At 64.9% G+C, this 15201-nt stretch overlaps 1 protein-coding gene across 10 annotated transcripts; it reads right to left on the bottom strand.

The window, feature by feature from the left end:
- Nucleotides 1-2583: 2583 nt before the first annotated feature.
- Nucleotides 2584-14635, bottom strand: ARFGAP1 (ARF GTPase activating protein 1). 10 transcript variants are annotated; one of them, XM_039864804.1, is made up of 14 exons: nt 14479-14635; nt 11459-11522; nt 11142-11251; nt 10787-10958; nt 10194-10294; nt 9462-9548; nt 8936-9032; nt 7576-7632; nt 6789-6821; nt 5893-5922; nt 5048-5104; nt 4546-4605; nt 3906-3976; nt 2584-3049 (listed from the first exon to the last, which is right to left on the bottom strand). In XM_039864804.1, exons 2-14 carry the CDS (start codon nt 11516-11518, stop codon nt 2752-2754), a joined length of 1233 nt encoding a protein of 410 aa, XP_039720738.1. In that variant the 5' UTR covers nt 11519-11522; nt 14479-14635; the 3' UTR covers nt 2584-2751. The 10 variants fall into 10 exon arrangements, with proteins under 10 accessions (XP_039720738.1, XP_039720732.1, XP_039720729.1 ...); XM_039864798.1 differs by lacking the exon at nt 5893-5922 and having other exon boundaries at nt 6801-6821; XM_039864795.1 differs by lacking the exon at nt 5893-5922 and having other exon boundaries at nt 3906-3982; nt 14479-14634.
- Between the last annotated feature and the right edge of the window lie 566 nt (nt 14636-15201).

The following is a 15201-nucleotide window of genomic DNA, read 5'->3' as shown; positions in this document are numbered from 1 at the left end:
GGGGGGACCCACGGCATCCGGTGGGGGCCCTACAATGCTGAGGGGCGCCAGGTGTGGAGAGCCCCGGGACCCAGGCAGCCCACCCCAAGAACCCGCAGACCCGAGCAGCGGCCAGGAGAAGGCACCTGGCCAGGCAGCTGGACACTACTTCGGCTCAGGGCACTGGGGACACATGCGCACACATGCAGCCTGCCACACGCTGCCCTCCACGCAGGCGAGACAGTCAAAGCTTCGGTGCTCTTGGCTGCCTGCCCCGGGACACCTGTGCCCCGCAGCCCCAGAGGCTAGCTAGTGTCGGGGAACACACCACCCAGGGGCACAGCTGAGAATAGGCAAGACAGAGCTGGGTGCTGACCCCTCACCGAGCAAGAATCCTGTCCTGGAAGCAGCTGGAGCATGCCCCTCCTCCCCGTCACATGCAGATGGGGACCCGGAGCCCACTGCGAGCTCCAGGTGGCGTCAGGAACTCCAGTCCTGACCTGCCCCCAACCCTGTCCACCTCCACACCGGCCCCAGCTCCAGTGTGGGGTCCCAGGAGAGCCACAGCGCTGGGTTTGCAGGCACAGAGGCCGCCGGCTGGGATCTCTAGCCGGGAGTGACCACAGATAAGGGTGGCAGCAGAGGATGTGTGGACGGGAGGACGCACAAAGCACCACTGGTCATGGGAAACTTCCAAGAAAAAAGCTAAGCTGGCCAGGGCCTTGGCCTTGACGCATGTCTGCTGGTCACCCCTGTGTCTTAGGCAGGGAGTCTGGGCACACAGATGGCCAAGGCTGGCCAGGAGGCCGAGCCTGGTGGTGCACACATGGGTCCCAAGTCTGCCTAGCCTCCCGAAGGCGGAATCTGGGTGGGACTGCAGGCAGGAGGCCAGGGGTAGAGGGCAGCTTCCCAGCTGGTGGTCGTCTCCCACTCAGCTGGCCCAAGGGGCAGAGGCCTGGCTCACCAGCAGGGGTGAGGGCTGCAGACTGGAACTCGGCCAAGAGCAGACTCTGGGCCAGTCCCACCGGGACCTGCCTGCACCTGACACCTACTGCCGCCACGCGTCCGGCCTCTGTGCCCCCCGAGGCCCCACTCAGATGTGTGAGCCTCGGGCAGCCAGGAGGAGACAGCTCCTCCACGCGGCCCCTCACACCTCAGTGGTTTCAGGACGCAGGCTCGGACGCAGGGCAGAGACCACGTGGCCGGCCGACGGCCCCAGGCACGGGGTCCAGGGAATGTCCACCCAGGGCCAGGCAGCCGCTGTGCTGGGCAGCCCTGTAACAGGAGATGCTGTCCAGCCCTGAGTGCCAGGCAGGTGCCCATGAGAGACCTTTCTGCCCTCCGGCGGGGCCCAAAGGGAGCCAGTTGCCCCTGTCCTGCGGTCAGGTCCTAATGAGGTCCAAGAAGTGTCCGCCCAGGGCATAAACTCATGCCGCGCCTGGCCTGTCCCCCACCCACGCCCACGTTGGGAGTGGTCCTTTTGGGGTTCCCCCAGACCACTCTGCTCCTGTGTGCTTTGCTGTGCCACCAGCACCCCTATACAGGAGGGCCACTGGCCAGACCCTCAGGCCTGGCTCCCCAATGCAGCTGGGAGGTCCTGCACCCCTCGCCCTGGGCCCTGCCTCAGACAGCACCTGGACAGCAAGGGCCTTGTGCCCTGACTCTGTGGGGTCCCAGCCACACGTCAGCATTCTGGAAGCAGGTCTGAGCACAAGACATGTGTCTGAGGGCTCCAGACCAGAGCATGTCTGACACCACAGGGCCCGCTCCTGGTCACTGTGCTGGGCATCGGAGGGGCAAACGAGAGCCAGGAGAGCTGTTGGATCCACCAAAGCCTCAGGGACGAGCGCAGGCTGTGGGGTCTCCATCCTGACAGTCACACTGCACCTGCTCAAAGCTTGGCTAACAGTGACACGATGGCCAGCAGGCGTGTGTTCAAAGACTTGCCACCACCTCGTGCCACAAGCAAAGCGGTCAAAAACCAACAGGGAGCAAACGGGAGCCTTGTTAGGACCTGACCACGGACAGGGGCCCAAAGCGGCTCAAAGCCGGGGGCACAGAAAACAAGAGGCGGTCAGCGCAGGAAGGACAGCACACGGGCGGAGCTGCGTGCCGGTGGGGACAGCAGTGCCCGGCCACACGCACACTTGCTTCACGCTCCCAGCTGCTGAGGCAAACTGGTTAACTGGTCTCCCGTGACACCGACAGGCAGGACCCAGGACAGCGCGGCAGAGCCCCTGCCGCGAAGGCCCCATCCCGCTCCTCCACGGCCTGGGAGCGGACCCTGGGGAGACTGCCCGCCGCTGTGCAGCCAGGCCTGGCAGGGCTGAGTGAGGGTGCTTGGCCTTCCCGCTCCCTGACCACACCGGACTCCAGCTCCCGTCTGAGCTGCTCAGGGCATCCTGGGTGGGGACCCCATGGGCTCAGAGGGCACAGCCAAGTGTGAGCACAGACACGGGGACAGGGGTCAGGGGTCAGGGGTGAGGCAGAGCGCCTTGCTGAGGGTGGGGGCAATGGCAGCACCAGCTCCGCAGCTGCTTTAGGAATTTGCGGCTAAAACCTGAGGCGTTTCCTGCAGAGCACTGGAGCACACCCAGACACGCGGCGAGCACTCGGAGGGTGTTTATTGGGGCGCGGCCGGCCTCCCCTACAGGCCGGCGGCTCCACTGCCAGGGGCCTGCACAGGGCGCCATCTTCGCACCGGGGCCGGTGCTTCTCGGGTGGAACAGGAGGCGCCGTGAGACCGGAGGGCAGACGCGCGGCACCCGGGGCCTACCAGTCCTGGCTGTCCCAGCCGTCGTCCACCTGCGCGGCCGTGGCCCTGCCCTCCCCACCGCCCCCCCAGGCCTTCCCGACGTCGCTGGCGTCACTGTTCTTGTTGGACGCGGAGCCTGAGCCCCACACATCCCAGCTGTCCGCGGCCTTGGCACAGGCCCAGCCGTCGCTGCTCGGGGACCTGCGGGCCTGGGCAGGCTCGGCATTTCCGAAGGTCTCCCAGAAGCCCTGGTCGATGGCGCCGTGCTGGGAGCCGTCCCCTGCGCTGTGCTGGCAGCCCGGGCCCTCGGGGGGTCTGGGGAACGGGAGGTCTCTGAGGGCTGCTTCCCAGCGGCAGGCATGGTGGAGGCCCCCAGCGCCCCACCTGCCCAGAACCCCGTGGGGAACCGCTGTGTGTGGGAGTCCGGGCTGGTGCGGCGCCACATGGCGCGGCGGGCGCGGAGCTGCTGGGGGACTCGAGACCGGCCTCCCGCGCCCGCCCGCACCCCGCAGCCACACCCAGCGTGCAGGCTGTTTTGGCGAAGACGTGTAGGGTCAGTTTTCTGCAGTGACCAAGGAGGAGAACAACCCAGCATGCTGAGACCCCCCGCACCGTTGGACGGCCAGCTCAGGACATGCCACCCGACTAGCGGTGGTCATAGTGCTCAGCTACCATGCAGTGCACTGGGAGGAGCGGCCGCCTGGCTGCCCCAGAGCGGGCCAGCCGTGCCTGCTGGTGCAGACCCTCCAGGCTGGCCCACGGCCATCTCATCAGACCTCAGGGGTCCTACCCGTGGGTCAGAAAAAGGCGGCCAAGCAGACTGCACCCCAACAGCAAAATCCGGGCACAAGCTGAGTGCAGACCACGAGAGCCAGTATATGTGACAGGGCCACCCAGGGGCCAGCCCTGCGCCCACCCAAACTGCACGGACAGCAGGGCCAGGGTCCGGCCACCCTCTCTCGAGGCCCGTTTCCCCCAGCCCTGGGCACCGACAGTTCCCGCAGGGTCATGAGAATGTCAGAGCGTGGCAGAGGGGGACCAGCCTCCCTGCAGCCTCCATGGGCTTCTTCATGGGGACCCCTGGAACCTGGGGTGCCAACCACCTCCCAGAGACCCTGCGGCAGAAAGTCCAGAGAAGGCGGGCCCACACCGGGACACCGACCCAGCATACCTGTCTGAAGGGTCGTCCGCTCTCCCAGAAAAAAAGGTGGTGACATCCCGCCATCCCCTGCTGCCGACGCCCTGGACCTGGAAGGAGACAGGGAGTGGCTCGGCCTGGGCCCGGGCGGCCTCCTGCCCCGAGGGCCAGCCAAACTCCGAAACGCGCAGCACCCCGCCGTGCCGTCTCCCGCCGTCGCTGTGGTGCACCGGACGGGCTCTGCTGGCCGCGGGCGGGCCGCCCGGGGGGACAGGGATGGGCCGCGGCTCGGGAGCGAGGGCAGCTCCCTGGCAGGCACACGAAGCGGGGCCCCGCGCACCCAGCCGTGCCGCGAGGCAGACGGCAGGCGTCCCCAGCACACCAGGGCCGGCACTCACCAGCGGAAGGTCAGCGGCAGCAGGAGGACAGAGAAAAGCGGCAGGTTAGTGACTGTGCCGCGTCCCCGCCACGCTGTTTCCATGTCCCTCCAGCCGCCGGCACCGGGGCGTCGGCCGGGCCTCCTCACACCTCAGAGGATGGCGGCGGCCAGGGCCACTGGGGCCAGGAAGTGACCAGGGCACAGCGCGCCCGGCCTGGCCCGCCCTTGGCGCCGGCGCATGGGAACGTGGAGACTGGCCCCAACGGTGCCCGCGCGCCGGGCGGGCCGCCCTACCTTGGACGCCAACTGAGACACCCCACTGGACACCTCGTCAAAAATCTTTCCCTCCTTCACCTGCGAGGACAAAGCAGCGTCGGCAGCCGGGGGGCAGGAGCCCTGCCGCCCTTCGCCCCCGCGGCGGCAGCTGCGTCGGGTAAGCCTGCCTTCCTGGCTGTGTCCCCCCCACCCCAGACGGGACCGGGGAACAGGGGCTGCACCCCATGCTGGGCTATAGCGCTGTCCGCTCCGGGGGTCTCTGGATCACCCACAACCCCGAAGTCCCAGCCTGACAGCTTCTCCTGCCCGGTCTGGGCCTCCTCTGCCACCCAGCCTCACGGGGTGGGGGCCCCTCAGAGAGAGCGTGAGCCAGGCCTCACTGAGTCTGGTACTGGAGCCCACGGAGGACACGGGGAACGCACAAGGAGCACAGGCACACGGGGCGAAGCCCTAACTGCACCGCGTCCCCCGTTCCCGAGACGGGCCGGGGGCGGCATGACGTGTGGCGCAGGGGTGTTACCTTCTCCTGGGCGGGCTTGAGGACGTTCTCATTCAGGCTGTGGCCCAGTTCTGATGCCTGCGTGGAGGAGAGATGTCGTGAGAGGGGAGGCGAGGAGCTCCTGGGGGGCACGCTCACCCCAGAACGAGGGCCAGCACAGCAGCCGCCAGCTCTGCAGTGACGGTGACAGCCCGCCAGCACACGGGACGCCTCGTGCTCTCGTAGCCGTGCTGAAGTGGCCCCCAAGCACCCTGGCCACACGGAGGCCGGGATCCCCACCCCGGCTGTGCGTCTTGCAGGAGGCCCACGACGGCACCAGCCCTGTCCAGCCGTCATCTCCAGGGCCTCCCCATCCCTGCCCAGTCCACCCTGTCCAGCGAGGACCATGTGCCAAGAGCAGGTCACATGCTCCCCCAGGAATGCAGTTACCAGCGCAGCACGAGCCCCACCTGCCCTGCAGCAGGCACTGCGGGGAGCTGGCTGGAGGGCAGCAGAGGGGCCAGAGCGGGCCTGATCTGAGGCCCGAGGCGCGCTCAGGACCAAGGGGGGCTGCGAGACAGGGCATCGAATGGTGGCGGCCCTGACAGGAGGCCATCAGGACCTCGCTCCTGGGATGAGACTGTGGGGTATGGCACGGAAATCCTGCCAGGCGGCCACAGGGGCCTCAGACCATCGGTGTCCTGTGGGAGCAGCACCCCCGCATCCGGGTCACGAAGGGAAGTGTGGGTCCCCCAGCAGCGTGCACGGCCAGGAACCCAACAGGCTGGCAAGAAGCCCCGAGCATGAGCAGAAGGTGCAAGCGCGAGATGGGCCACGGCGGGCAGCAGAGGCGAAGGGGCACGCGGAGAGCAGACGCGGGGCCTTACCAGCTCTGGCTGCTGCTTGGAGCCCCAAAACTATACCCAGCGGCACAAGGAGACAGGTGGGGGAGAGAGAGAGAGCAAGGCGGTGGGAACAGCAGTGGGTGACCCCAGAAAGCACGTCTCACATGTCGTGGGCGCCACCCGTTTCTCACTCTCGTGACAGGGCCCCAGGGAGGCCTCGGAGCACCCCTGTGCTGCCACTGACCCCCTTCCAGAGCTGCGTGAGCGAGCGTGACTCACGGGGCCAAGTAGGGGCTCAGGACAGGGCCAGGCAGGGGCCTGAGCGGGCGGTGAGAAACTGCCTCGGGCCAGGCGGTGCCCCTTCCTCACGTGGGGTGTGCTGGTGGGTCCCAGGCAGCCCGTGGTTGGCCCTGTGGCCACTACCTCTTGCACGAACCCTGACCCCAGCCCTGTGGGCCACGCCGGCCCAGAGCCCCGGCACCTCGTGGCAAGTGCAGGGACCACTACCCAAGAGTGGAAAGAAAAAGGGCTAAGGCTCGAGACTGCCGCCCACAGCAAGAGAAGACACTGGCCAGCGACAGAGGTCAGCCCCACCATCCCAAGGAGACGCTGGCTCAGCGGATACCTCACAGCCCCAGCAACGCAGCCTCATCCAGCCTGGCACCCAGGCTGTGATGGTCAGGGCGATGGCTCCAGCCTACCAGGCCCTGCGCAGATGCAGCCTCCTACCCCACCTGCCAAACCCACAGGGATCTGAAGTACCGCAGGCTGACGTGGGAGCCCACGAAACATGTCCACATGTCAGCACCCAGGCCGCACGCGGCACTGCCCCATCCCGAGCGCGGGGCCCGAGGATGGCACGCTAGGGACCACCAGACACCCAGCGGACGTCAGACCAAGAGCTGAGCAGAACACAGAGTGCGGACGCCTCCGGTTACCTTCTGACTTGCCTGGGATCCAAACTTTGTCGCCTGAAAGAAGACAGACAGGGCTCACTGACCGCCTGGCCTGGCCGGGCCACATTTCCTGGGGCTCAGACGGACGCCGTCCCTGGCCTGTCTCCTGATGCCACCGGGACACGCACCAGTGCTCACCCTGCTGCGGCTCGGGCCCAGCGGGGCTGTCCCCAATGCCACCCTGCTGGAGGCCGGCCGGCAGAAGGGGGCACCTACTCTGTCCTAGTCGTTCTCTGGCCTGCTCCTTCCCTGGGGACATGCCCAGATCACTGCCAGGGCCACGAGCACACCCCTAGTCCCCACGGCCTGTCCTGACAAAATCCCCACCTCCTCCCTTGGCCGTGGGCCAACTCTGCCTGCCAATCACATGGCTCGGACCCAGCGGCAGAGCGGGGGTGCTGCAGGGCTGCCACCTGCTTCCCTCGGCCTAGGGTGTAGGTCTGTCAGCACTGTAGGGGGCGGGGCAGATCTGGTCACACTCTGTGCCCCCAACACCGCACTGTTCTAGAGCCACCTGGACGTTTGCCAGCATTTCGGTGACATGCGGATAAGCACCCCATTGGCGCATTGGCGCAGAGCTCATGTGGCCGTGAGGGCTCACCGCGGCCTCGGGAACTCTGGCAGGGCGAGGCCCCTGGGGCAGGCGGGCACAAGCCTGAGCGTGGGGGGAGGCTCCCCTCCCCCAGATCCTCCCCATTTCCCAGAGCCCAGGTCGGCCAGCCGGGGAGGGTACCATGGGCCTGGTGGTGCGTCGGGGCAGGCTACTTACGCCTTCCTTAGCTGCCGAGGCGAACTTGCTGGCTCCGGTTGCAAAACTGCTCCAGCCCTGAAAGGAGGCAGGGACTGTGTTGGGTCCCAGGCGACGCCCAGGAAGCCGCTGTCCTGACCCACGCCAAGCCACCTCCCGGTCTGCCGGCCCCGGCCCCACTGGAGAGGACCCGAAAGGGCCATGCCTGGACCACAGTGGGGCACCAGCTGCCCACAGCCCCCGCCTGGCCCTGCTCCCCAGCAGCTGTCAGTCCCCCGCCCAGTCCTGGCACCCGCTCGGGCCGACAGACCCTGGGACCAGTGCAGCCCGTGCTTTTCTAAGGTCAAGGCTGTCCCCTAAGCCTCCAACCCAAGCTCAAGCTACCAGGGCACACACACTCGCCCGCTGCAGCCTCGTACCGCAGGAGGAAAGGCGGAGGGGCTGTGCCCCACGGTGGGGCGCATCCAAAGGAACGGCGAGGACCAAGGCCCTGCAGACCCGGCACAGGGGGACCCCAACATCACACCCAGCACCTTTTTCTACATCAACTCCTCCACGGCAGGCTTTTGGCTAAAAACCGGTCTTTCTCCCTGGAGCAGACTCGGCAGCAACTGTGGGGAGAGCGACCCGGAGCCCCCCAGAATGTCCGGGTGCCACGGCGCAGGGCTGAGGCCTGGCAATGGGGCGCCTTGGGTGAAGAGGGATCAGACAACCCTCATTTTGGGGTAAATGTCCACAGTGGGGAGAATGGTATCAAGTGGCAGTGACCCTCCCACCACACCTGACTCAGGCTCGAAGTGATGGCCGGGCCAGGACCTGTGCACGCGCATGGCCACCCCCTGAGCTTGCGGTCCCCAAGCATGTGGATACCGGCCCCTAGCTGACGAGTCCTCCCGGCCCAGGGCCGGGCTGCAGCATCCACCAGGCGGACCCTTGGCGTTGGCGGTCATGTCACAGGCCAGGGTCAACAAGTAAACACCATTTTAAAAACAAAGTTTCCTTGGAAAATGACGACTTGACCCAGAGTGGTCAAGGGCAGGCGAAGACGCGCCATCCCCAAAGGGCACCAGAGCCCGTGCAGACCACGAACACTTCACCTCGGCCACCAAAACCTCGTGGTGACCAGCTGGCCCACAGTGCAACACTGCGGAGTGGCGGACGGGCCCCCCCAGACAGGATAGCCACGGGGCTCCACGCGGAGCAAGGGTTCTCTGGGGGAAAGGCACTTCGTTAACGTGAAGTGAGTGTTTGCTGCCAACGTGAGTAGCTGGTACGTCTGGGCCCGAACGTTCTCTGAGGAAGGGGAGGGGCTGCAACCAGAGGGGCACGCGCACGGCCCGGGAAAGCGCGGGGGGCCCGTGGAGACAGGGCGCGCCCTCACCGAGTACAGGGACGACACGGCGCTGTTCAGGAAGTGCTCATCTCTCTTCGGAGGCGGCACCGTGTTCCCAAACCCCACGTAGCGGCTCTCCTGGGCCCTGAGGAGACACGAGCAGCCACCATGACACTCTCGAAAGCTGCATGGGGAGGGGCCGACCCCAGGACAGAGCCCGCGGCCTGGCACGCCGCGGCCCTGAGCACACGGACGCACGGGGCAGGGCGTCCCTCCGCCCACGGAAGCCCCTCCTGCTGCATCTGGCCAGCGAGCCTGGCAAGGCCCACAGCCGCCCAGCAGCGAGAGAGTGCACCGGCTGACGATTCAACGCAAGGGCTCCGGGGACACACCAATCCAGGCCAGGCAGATCCAGGGAGGAACACACACTCCTCCCTGTAAGGTCAGGATTCCTCCCCACGCCGGATCCCCATTCCCACCAGGCAGGCCTAAGGCCCTCCTGACCTGCAGGCTGCCCAAGGGACCAGACCGCCACGGCCGGCCCCGGCCGTGCCCCCGCCACCCCTGGCCTCACCCTTGGTAGGAGCTGAGGTCCTCGTTCAGCCAGTCCTCGAAGGCCTTGTCGGAGGACGCGGCGGAGCTGTGCGGCGGGCCTGAGGCTCTGAAACGGAGCTGAAGGTCGGTGCGGCCACCAGAGGGCAGCAGATGCCCGCCCAGCACCACGAGGGCTGCCAAGAGTGCTGTCCCAAAGGGCCCACGGGGTACCCCAAGAACAGCATTGGAGGCGGGGCCTCATGCCTGCCCATGAGGCTGGGAGGCAGCAGAGGAAACCCCTCAACCTAATGTGCAGGGTCAGTGGGTGGGGAGGGCCACTGGCACCCGAGTAACCGCGGAGCCTTCTCTGGGCCCGGTCTCTCCCCACACCAAGCCTCTGGGGTGTGAGATGCAGGACAGCCGCCATGGGCTCGACCTGCCCACAGCGTGCCTGTGCCCTGGGGAGGTCGCCACCTTCAGACAAAATGAGACAGGAAACGGGACGTCCTGTGGAGATGCACACGAGGCGTGGGCATGAGTCTGGAGGGCCCTGCACCAGGCTGGTGCCTAATGAGCAAGGGGACGGCACGCTCCACTTCATACGTGTCTTAGTAGATTGAATTTTTACTAAAAGCTCATGTTGTTTCCGCGACCTAAAACATTTTGTTTTTCCCACTGGCATTTGGGAAGAGCTCACGGTCGGAGCTGTCGTCACAGCAGGGCAGGGCAGAGGCCTGAGTGACCCTGAGTCAGGGCCCCAAGGAGTAGCTACCGGTGGGCAGTGGACGGCAGGGTCCTGGGCTGGGGCGGGGTCCAGTTCTGGGCGGGCGATGATGCCAGAGACCACTCTCTGCCTTCGGCCAGAGTGGCCACCTGCCGAGGGGACAGGGTCAGAGAGCCCGGGCCTGGCAGGGCCACAGTGGACGCCACAGGCTCCCACTGGACTCCAGTGCACCCTGCACGCAGCCCCTCTGGGCTCGGTGGCCGTGGGCCAGGGTCTCTACCCGTGTGAACACTGAGACTGAGTCCCCCCTGCCAAGGTGCCAGTGCGTTCTCGGTCAGTGGCTCCGACCCCAAATGCCCGGTCCCACCTCTGTCCCCCAGCGGGCACCATGTCGAGTATTTCAACCAAGATGAACAGAGGCGTCTGGCTGCCACACTCCCCGGAGCTGGGGAGGAAGGCCCGCCTTCACCGCTGCCACCTGTCCCCAAGGCTGGGTCGACACGGGGCCACACACCCTGTCCGGCCGGGGACTGCGCACGCTTGCAGCGCGTGTGTCAGAATCCACAGAGGATCCCCACTCTGGGAACCGCTAGGGCGGCCGATGGGTACAGCCTGGACCCTGCTGGCCGGCATGTCCTCACCTTGTCCCTGAAGAGAGCGGCCGCTTTGCTGCTGTACTTGTCCTGCAGGGCCCAGCAAGGGTCGTAGTCCTCTTGAGACTCCAGGAACTGTCGGAATTTAGCGTTGCCCCCAGCTTTCATCTTCTCGAGCTCGATGTCCTTCCATTTGTCCATAGTGACGGAGCGCACGAAGCTGCGGACCGAGGACCGGAGCCGTCACCGAGCGCTGGGCGCCCAAGAGCCGCCCCCACCGAGTCGAGGGCCAGATGCCTGTGCTTCCTGGAGCAGGAGCGCCTTCCCGGTGCCCTGCAGCAGACGGCAGGCCCGTGACCGCGGCTTTGGCCCCGGAGCCCCGGCAGCCGGAGCGGGCACTGACCTGAGGTGCACCCCGAGCCCGCGGTGTTTCCCCGAGCACTCCAGGCAGATCCAGATGCCGTAGGTCACACTCACCCACTGAGGGTTAAACGCGCCGCACTCAAAACACACCTGCAAAGACGGCCATGTGTGCCTCACCCAGGTGGTTCAAGGCAGGGCCCAGGGATCCCAAGGACCCGATGGGTGCCCCAAGAGGTCGCAGAGGAGAGGCTGGCTGGGAGACCAATAGCGACAGGGAGGGCAGGCTCTGGGGCTGCCAGCCACTTCCGAGAGGTTGGCGGACCCTGATGGATGCGTCGGAGAAAAGCGGACACTCACGTTGTTTTCATCCTGAGCCCTGACTTCCTTAAGGGCCTTCCTGGTTCTCGGGCTGGCCATGACGCTGCAAGAAGAAGGACAAACTTTTGAAATGTACAAACCGGTCACTTTACGAGGAAATGGACGGTCAGTGCAAAAACACTGCAGAACACAGCACCGGAAAAACCCCGCCTAGCTCCTTAGGTGCAGCAGGGCCGGGCGGCCACCTGCTGCAGGCAGACAGGGACTTGCTCTCCACATACTAGGGAAACCAGGAGCGATCTGGATGCCCCCAGGCCAAGGGCAAGGCAGCCGCTGGGGACGACATGGGTGTCCACCTTGCTAAGCACACGCGCCACCGCAGCTGCACGATTTCTGAAAGTCCTCTTTTGATGAAGTTCATTCGCAGCATCGGTGGTTTCACTAAAGCACACGCAGACCGCCCACTAGCAGGTGGCACGCGGACTTGGGCTGACAGCCTCCAAAGACAGGCAGCCCCGCATTCTCTGCACACACTTCCCGCCACCTCCCCGGCGTGCTGCAGGGGGGGCTCCTGGCCTGTGGGGGGCCCTGACCGATGGGTGAGGAGGTTGGCCCGCAGGAGGGTCAGCAGGTAGGTCCTCCATGGGACCATTGTGAGGGACAGAGGTGACACACAGCATAGCCACAATAGGGCAGACCTGTCACCACGCCTCACAGGGACACTGCTGGGGAAGTGCAGTCATACAGCTCAGGCTGAAAGCCATTCATTTTTTTACAGATCTCCTAGCTTTGCCAAAATTCAACTTCAACCCTCAGGTCAGTGACTTCATAACCTGGAAAGTCAAAATACTGAAGGATTCCAGCCGGAGGAACGGGGTGGGGACACGCACGGTGTTCCGCATAAGCCGCCCCCACTGGTCCTGCGCTTGCCACCTCTACTGACCGCCACCAGACCCCGTACTGAGCACGCGGCCTTCCTGAAGCTCGCCCTTCTCTTGATTGTGAATGGAACCCGTGAGCTGTCCCCTCTAAGTCACATGGCAGCACACATCCTCTCGAGGACATATGAGGACCCCAGTCAGAAAGCTCCGTGCCCGCACAGCTGAACGTCCACACTAGCGTCTCTCTGCCAGCTCGCCACGCAGACCAGCTCTTCCATTGATGGCGTAGCCAGAGCTGTAGGTCGAGGCGCAGGGAAAGACACCCAGGAGAATCTCTGTCTGTACTTCCTCTTTAATCTTAAGTACGCAGAAGTAAGCCACTCACTGAGGGAGCCCCGACTCTGCATATAACCAAACCTCCTCAGCGGGGAGTCCGTGACTCCAACACCCCTAGTGCCCCTTCGACTCCAGGCGCAGTCAGAAATAAACGTTTGTTTCTGGGATTGATGGAAACAAACCAGAGCCTACTCACGGCTTTCTGCCCTGGAGTTCTCCTTGCTGTGTGTGACGGTCCCCGGAAACCACTTGCTCTCAAGGGCAAACGTGAATGCCCGGTCCTGCCCGGTCCTGGGCCCTGGCCTGACCAGTTCAGATGGAACAGTCACCACACTGAGCGTCTACCCATCCACAGTGTCAGAGGCAGAAGCGAGCAAACACACACTGGGGGAGATGTCCTGCTGCGTCTGAATTTACAAAGCCCTTAGCCCACACGGGTCTCCCGGCGGCCACTGGGGGCCCCATGTGGGCGGGTGCACAGGGCTGACACACACACCTGCCCAGTACAGCCCTGCACTTTCTGCATAGAACCGTGTCTGCCTCCAGAGGCTCACATTGTGGCTGACAGGACACAGGCAGACTGAACTCAGAACTGGGGTGAGCCTGTTCTGAAGTTCCCATTGCATAAAATAAAGCAAAGTGAACGTTTGCAGAAGTACTAAAGAGTAAGCGTGAAAAATAAATGACTTGGCTTGGATTTAAAGGGAACCCCCACTGGCAACTGGCTTTGAAAGTGAGGATCCAAGTTCTCAGAAATGCTAAGTTTAATACAAATACCTCCTACCTTTCAAAACCTTAAATACGATTTATCTTGAAAAATGATTCAAGAACTCCTGTTTTAATGCTTGAAAGCAAGATGGTACAATGTAGCTCTTTCTGCAAGCGGACAGAACCTCAGGAAACGCTGGACCAAGGGATGACAGGGCCTCCTAGTTCGTTTAGTGAGCCGCTTGACAGCCAGCAAAATGTTTGGTCTCTAAGTTGGGACTTTCTCAACACCTGAGATTAGAAGGGATGACTAAAGCACAATTCTTAGTCCCCAGGGCTCTAACACAGGTGACAGGCAGAAACAGTCATCATCTTTCTCAGACACCATCCGGAGCACACAAAGTGCCTGTCTGGGAACAGCCCTTTCTCATCCCAATATGTCATTTCTGAACTTACGACCCAGAAAGGGATGCCAACACGAACTCAAGAGCCGATTATCCCCAGGCCATTATTACAGCTCCGTGTGGCACGATCATACACAGAGCCGGGCAGCAGTGTTAGACCTGCACTAAATGAGCAGTTATTTCTTAAAATTGGTGGTTCGCAACGAAGCTGTTTAACAGGCCACACAAGAGGTATAGTTCTCCGTAAACTCGCGGAAAAAGAAGAAAACTTTAAGGTCCTTTTCTGGTTTCTCCCCCTCCCCCAAGACGGTCGTCCGCCGCAGAGGCGAGAAAAGGGAAGGCAAGCAGGCGGGGGCTGCACGTCTGATCAGGCTGGCCTGGCCAACACCCGCTGGACGGAGGCCCCGGCGGACCCAGCCTGAGTGGACCCCGTGTCCAGGCCATGTCCTGGGTCCAAGGGAGGAGACGGGGACCCGGGCGGCTCGGCCCACGGCGGCGGTGATGGGCAGGGCCCGTGACTGAGAGGAGCTGGGGGCGCGAGGGCAGCTTCAGAGGCAAAAAGGGCGGCGGGCCGGGGATCCGGGCGGACCAGCCTCGGGCAGCCGGCAGAGGGCAGGGTGGACGCGTCCGGGCCCTGCGTGACAGCAGCCTCGGGACGGGGGTCCGGGCGGGGGCGTTCGCCGAGCCGGCCCGGTAGGCGGGCGCCGGGGACCCCGGGCCGCGCACTTACCGGGCGGGCTCGGGGCTGCGCGCCGGGGCTGTCCGGGCTCCGGCGGGGTCGGGCGCGGTCCGGGCTGGGGTCGGGCAGCGCCGCGAGCTGCACCGAGGACTCTCGCCGACCGCCCACCCCGCCGCCACCAGCTTCCGGCTACGTTGCGGCTCGCAAGGCACCACGGGAAGCCGGGGGCTGCTGTCGGGGGCGGGACTTCCGCCTCTTCCCTCCGGGCCGGAAGTGCCGCCCAGCCCGTCGCCATGGGGACGCGTCCCGGGCGCCGCAGGGGTGCCGGGTCCGCCCCGACGCTAAAAGCTCTGGGGCCAGGCTCCCGGCCCTCGTCGCGTCGCTCCGCCGCGCCCTGCAGTTCCCCGACGCCGCTGTGCCGGGCAGGGCGGGGCTGGGCCAGCGACCGAGTGTCACGACTGATGGTCCGGAGGAGTCCGCCGCGGCCTGGGGACCTGGGGACCGCAGACCGTCTTTAACGTCGACTCGGAAGATGCGTTCACGTGCGTCGAGAAACTGACGGCCTGCTCAAATGAGGGCGATCCAGGACGGTTTATACAAACGGGGCTAATTACGGAGACGTGGGCGGATGTAGGGAAACCACGGAAATTTTGCGGGGACGCGGGGCTGGGGCAGCAGGGCTGTGACGTCAGCAGGCTCCAAGGAAAGCGGGAAGGGAGAGGTTCCCGCAGCCTGGAAGGAGAGTCTTGAAAATACTTGGCCTCTCTGGTCTCT

This window comes from Pteropus medius, unplaced genomic scaffold, assembly GCF_902729225.1.
Source record: "Pteropus medius unplaced genomic scaffold, Ma_sr-lr_union100, whole genome shotgun sequence".
Classification (NCBI taxonomy): domain Eukaryota; kingdom Metazoa; phylum Chordata; class Mammalia; order Chiroptera; family Pteropodidae; genus Pteropus; species Pteropus medius.
This window is presented reverse-complemented; position numbering and strand designations above follow the sequence as displayed.

Coding starts and splice junctions, on each gene's coding strand:
- ARFGAP1 (XM_039864804.1), bottom strand. CDS start 11,518: ATGGCCAGCCCGAGAACCAGGAAGGCCCTTAAGGAAGTCAGGGCTCAG. Junction 6,822..7,575: donor CCTCGGCAGCTAAGGAAGGC/GTAAGTAGCCTG, acceptor GTCTTCTTTCAG/GCGACAAAGTTTGGATCCCA. Junction 3,977..4,545: donor TGTCTCAGTTGGCGTCCAAG/GTAGGGCGGCCC, acceptor TTCCAGGTCCAG/GGCGTCGGCAGCAGGGGATG.